General features: G+C 49.9%; 1 protein-coding gene across 1 annotated transcript; it reads right to left on the bottom strand.

The window, feature by feature from the left end:
• Window positions 1–5,052: 5,052 nt before the first annotated feature.
• On the bottom strand, window positions 5,053–5,583 carry NEUROG1 (neurogenin 1). Its single transcript, XM_039559947.1, has one exon. It carries the CDS (start codon window positions 5,581–5,583, stop codon window positions 5,053–5,055), a length of 531 nt encoding a protein of 176 aa, XP_039415881.1.
• Between the last annotated feature and the right edge of the window lie 251 nt (window positions 5,584–5,834).

Below are 5,834 nucleotides of genomic sequence, written 5' to 3'. Positions count from 1 at the left end.
AAAGAATAAAGTTAATCTCTTCTCTAAAAGTCTTGCTTCCACAAGTTTTCACTCTGCAGAGCTGTGCTGTGTGTTCTGTCCTACTGACTTGTGTCAAAGTCCCACCGACCTTTGCCAAAGTCCTACTGGCAGTCAGTGAGTAAAACAAATGGGTAGGAGCTGAGTGAGAAGAGTTTCTTGTACTTGTGAAATTGTATGCATGGCATGGAGAAGGGTGGCATCTCTGTCCCAGCCTCTCTAATGTGATATTTCATTGTCCTTTTCAAACGATCAGAGTTTCCTAAGATTTTCTTTCATAAGCAGTAAGATGCTTTGCACAGCCAAATAGAGGCAAAAGTGGGAGACCTGAATAACAACAAGTGCTGTGCCATCAGCATTTCCACGCTGGCAGAGAAGGGCATTATCCATTGGGAAGAGTCTTTTCACTCTTGTCTAGTGGATCTTAAACTGGAAGACTGACAACTGAAAAATAACAGTGATGATAACGGAGGAGCATTGCTCGGCATGTGGAGCCTTGGTCTGCACCAGCAGTGCCTCACGTGAACCCTTTCCCATCTCTCCTGAGAGAACAGTAACCTCAGCATGGGGGAAACCTCTGTTTCCAGGGCCATGGCTATTTCACCCCTTCAGCTCAGCCTTACACTCCTGATTGCCCTGGGGATTAATAACAGGGCTGGGTCCCACAGGACTTTTAAAGGGATCTGTTGCTTCACCATGGCTCTGTGACACCTGTGGGATCTTCAGTAGTTTTTCACACTGACCATTAGGCCTCTTGGTTGAGGAGGAAGAGAGAACAGGCATTAGTTGTTCATAGGCACTGCTACCGTGCTAGTGGGCATAAACCCGGTTTTAACAAGGTATTTTATTTGTTAATCTAGACTTAAAAAGCTTCTAGCGGTGTTATCTGAAGACTATATAAATAAGAGGCAAATTATCAGCTTGAAGTATTTATGCAGCATTTTTGCATCTCTCTTCTGCTCACATACAGTGCAGACAGTAAATCTGCTTGGTCCTTAGCAGCTCTGCTCCTCCAGATGATTTCTTTTAGTTGCATATGCCACCAACAAAAAAAGCTCCTGAAAATTAGTTCTCACCTGCTTCTGCTCTGATAATCTCTACTTACTATACAAATCAGTCTTAATGGAGCATTTGAGCCCCAGAGATCTGTAATTATAATATTAAGTTTCATGTGGTCAGAGGTGGTAGTGCAGACTGTCTTTCACAGACCATGTAGAGAGTAAAATCAAAATCTATGACAGATTGAGGCCCAATAATGAAAATCTTTTTGAGGATGCTCTTGTTCATAACTAAACCCTTAGCATCATTTGAGCCTCACCACAGCAGGGATGACACTAAATAGGGCACCACATGGCATTGAAACTACAGAAAATACTTGTTATCTAAAACCTGTACAGAATTTTGGATTTGCAGTTATTTGCTCACTTGTTGAGCACAGGTAATTCACAGAGAATCTCCAGAGCTTCAAAACAGTTGGAAAAGGCTGAAACAGAGTAGTTCCAGCTGCTATGGGCCCTTCTCATCAGAGCACACAAGCAAGTTGGTAGGGGACTGTTTCCTCACAGTAAATCCCAGCAGAGAGAAAGTGGGATAATCCCAGCTGTGTTCCGAGAAAGTCTGTGCTGGATGTCTCCCAGCCAGCAGGGATTCCCTATCAATGGAGCCATCTCAGACTTTCTCTCCTAACTGAAGGGGAATTAAGAGCTACATAAGGACTTGCAGAACCTCCTGGCAGAGGGTCCCTAATGCTTGCATGCCCTGGAGGTGGTTGAATGGCTCCAACAGGGGTAAAGTGTTACCAACACCTGTCAGCAGACATATGAAAAAATGCATACACCTACATGCAATGTGGTGCCAAGATTAAAAATCGAGATGCTGTTTCAGTTATTTCTGAAGTCCATAAGGATCTTGCCACTGGTTTCAGTGGGACTGAGATTGTTGCCTGTTTATGGATATTTTTTAACACAGAACTATCTGGTATTTCCAAAAAATTTGCTAATGCTTTCATCAGCCCTAGTATTTAATTCACACAGTTTTCCCCCTGCAGTAATGCAAGGAGATGATTTTAGCGCAATTAAGAATAGCCGCCTGCTTCCAGCTGGGGAAGCCTGTTCCAATTCACCAAACTATTCTTTTGATAAAAGTAAATACAAACCCCCTTGTTGTAAATGGGGGTGCAGGTTGTTGCTGCAGCCTCTGAATATGGGCATTCCATCTGTCCCGGCGGCAGATTTGTTCAACTATGTCTGAACCTATCACCGCTCCAGGGAAAAACTGTTCTCTGACTCATGTTAATGTATGAATCTAATTGTGTCCTCACGCACTTTGCAGCTTTCATTGCCCATTAGGAACATTAACATCATACACTGAGTCCTGGTAGATGTATGGTCTTTATATACTGCATAATGTCCACAGATCTCTGCTGGCAGCTAAGAAAACACAAAAGAATAGAGGATATTTTGAAGTTTGGTGGAGTTTTTTTCTTCTTTGAGATTGAAGTCCAGTGTCTTGGGACCCAGTGACTTTAGATGACCTTCCGCCTCCATGGACTGTACTAAATTTCAGCCCCTGGAGGCTCCTGCATACAAAACCTCCTGGCTTTCAAGGGCAGGTGCAAGCAAAGCTTCACTGCGTCACAGATCAAGACCTGTTACTGCCAGAATTAGATTTCACAAATCTCTTTTATTTAACAGGACATCATTAAGGAACTGCCCTATGCTAGTTGATGGTGTCTTTAATTAATATAAGTATTATGCTGCTATTAGGATTTCCAAAAAATAACACTTTTCAGCATTTTTAGTTACTGAGAAGCAGAGGTGGGTGTGCGTCTGTATAGACATGCATATGAAAATTGTGTTGAAGAAATATTTGTCTATATTGCAGGCTCAGGCACTCAGGAGGAAATGCTGACACTGAAGTGTCTGTGCAAACAATTCAGCTCTTCTCCTTCTAATTTTTGTGACAATTATATGATCCCAAATTATGTTTTTGATAATATCTTCCCACAGGAGGGTTAACTTTCAGGCAGAGCTTTTGCCTGTGTGATGAACAGCTTCTCAGTGTTCTCTCTGATGCTTCCAGTGTTTGCCCTATGCCTTTTACCCCACACAGTGTATGATCTTGTCCTAAAGCATTCCTTCCTGGGCTTTTACTGCAGGCCTGAGCATCTGAGTACACTGAAAGCTCTGCGCAATTAAATCCTTAAATTCACTGATGATGTGAGATGGTGGTACCTCAATTTTACAGATGAAAAACTGAGGCACAGAAAAATGAAAGTCAATTCATTCCATAATCCTTGGCTGTTCCATCAGAGATCTGTAGGAACTGGTTTATTTGGGCTTGTACAATACCCTCTATCCATCTTTCCTCACAAACTCCCTGCTAACTGCACACACAGCTCCAATTCACCCATGTTTTGGAGATGGCTGTAGAGGCATGTCTGCGCTGCCTCATTTCCCCCATAAAACAAAACAAAGAGGATAAAACTTGTTTTAAAGGGTCTGTGTGCCCAGTGCAATATGGGAGCATTGAGCAATGCTAAAGAGAAGGGAGGATGAAGTCAGGAAGAGTAGAAGCCCTTCAGCAAGGTAGGATTTTGGGGGTCAGAGGGCTCCTGTTACACCCCATTGCAGGAGAAAGGAAAGTTTGGGATTTTGCAACAGTGGAGCAGATTTCCTGGAGACGAGGGTACTCTTGACACCCTCAGTCTCTAGGTGAGAGCCAGAGCTGTGCCAGAGCTGGTGCCGAGGCCATGAGATGGCACATTTGGCCACCCTTTTTCCTCTCCCTGCCCGTGAGTGAACTGGGGGAGCCTCCATCCCACCTTGTGACTTGAGGAAAAGAGGCAGCTCATGCCAGTCAAGCTCTGCCAGTGTTGCAGGTTCAGGGAAAGTTACAAGTGCTGTACCCTGTTCAGGGGTGCAGCACCTTCTCCTTGCCCCAAAGCACCTGACACTTTCCAGCTCATGCCAGTCAAGCTCTGCCAGTGTTGCAGGTTCAGGGAAAGTTACAAGTGCTGTACCCTGTTCAGGGGTGCAGCACCTTCTCCTTGCCCCAAAGCACCTGACACTTTCCAGCTCCTGCTGTGAACCACGGCAAGGAGAGCCTGAAACACCAGCACTGCTCCTGTTCCCTGCTTGCATCTCCTGAGCAGGGCTCTAATCCCTTCTCTAGGAGACTTGGGGGCCAGGTAGCCACATGTGTCCGTGGCCAGTGTGGTGTTGGAAGTGCTGGCTGTTGCCTTGGGGTGATCCCTTCCCTTCCACCCCAGCCTCCTTCTGAGGAGTGAACCCCTCGAGTTCAAGAAACAAAACTCCAGAAGCGCTGCTGAAATTCAGTACAAACGTTAAAAATTTTATTTACAGGGTAAAGTACGATTTCTTAAAAAAACCCAAACCAAAACAAAACCCCCACTTTGATAAGAGGTATAATAATAGAATAAAGCTCTTTATGTACAAAAATACAATTTTCATATGAATGAACATCTTGAATAAATTAAACCGCTTTCTGGTCCAGCCGCTGAATACCCCGTGTCTGCTCCCACTCAAAAGCAGGCCGGCCGCGCTGGGGGTCAGCATCTATAATGCATGAGACTCTCCGCTGTCCGCCGGGTGCGGGGTCCCATCGGGGCTGGTGCTGGGACCCCCGGGAGGGGCTGAGCCGCCCCGGGGCAGGGCCGGGGAGACGCGCTGAGCCCCGCGCTGCGCCCCGGGCCGCATCGGCCCCTTAAGCCTTTTCATGGTATTGTCAGGGCGTTCAAACCAAATTTTCATGCTCGTTTTTCTTCGCTGGAGAGCTACAAATTGTAAAATTGACTTTTCACCTCGTCTGCGGCAGCAAATCTGTCGCTTTTCTTCTTCCCAGTTTTTCGGAGTGGCGCGGGAGGCGAGGCGGGGGTCGGGGGAAGGGGCCGGGGGGAAGGAGAGTGATGAAAAGTGCAACGGGACAAGGCCCCAACCTCTTCCCCCCCCACCTCCGCCGCCAGCCCTGGGCTGGGAGCGCCGGGCGGTGCGCGGGGGCGCGGGGCGGTGCGCGCTAGCGGAGGGGCGCGCCCGGGCCGGCGGGCAGCCCGCGGAAGCCCCTTAGGCTGTCGGCAGGCGCGTAAGCGCAGTCCTCGGAGGTGGCGGGGCTGCTGGGGCCGGAGGCGGAGGCGCAGAGCGAAGGGGCGGACGGGGAGGCGCTGGACAACCAGGACCCCGCGTCGCTGCCGGGACTGGGGGGCGCGGCGACCCCGCGGAAGGCGGGGGGCGGCGGGAGGCACTGCTCGGCCAGGCGGAGGGTCTCGGAGAGGGCCCAGATATAGTTGTAGGCGAAGCGCAGGGTCTCGATCTTGGTGAGCTTGGTGTCGTCGGGGAAGGTGGGCAGGACGCTGCGGAGCTCGTCCAGGGCGGCGTTGAGGTGGTGCATGCGGTTCCGCTCCCGGTCGTTGGCCTTGACCCGCCGGCTGCGCTTCAGCGTGTGCAGCAGCGCCTCGGTCCGCGCCCGCGCACGGCCGCGCCGTCTCCGCCGCTCCCGCGGAGCGCCGGGCTCCGCGCCGTCGCCACTGCTGGGCGCCTCGGCGGGCATCCTGCGGGAGAGAAGCCGGACCCCGTCACTGCCACGCGGGGCAGGGGAGGATGGAGGGGGGAGCGAAGGGGAAGGTGCGAAGCGGCCGGGGAAGGGGTGAGGGGGGGTGGGGGGGGAAGGAAAAAAAAAAATATAACGAAGGGGGTGGCGGTGCGGGTGCTTGGCAGGTGCCGGCGCTCCCGTACTCACATGGAAAGGCACTCCCGGGGATGCGGTTAAGCAATAACGGTATGAAAATACAGAGAGGAAAA

The sequence above is a fragment of the Corvus cornix genome, chromosome 13 (genome assembly GCF_000738735.6).
Source record: "Corvus cornix cornix isolate S_Up_H32 chromosome 13, ASM73873v5, whole genome shotgun sequence".
NCBI classification, from domain to species: domain Eukaryota; kingdom Metazoa; phylum Chordata; class Aves; order Passeriformes; family Corvidae; genus Corvus; species Corvus cornix.
The sequence above is the reverse complement of the archived record's forward strand: the minus strand, read 5'-3'. Positions and strand labels throughout refer to the sequence as shown.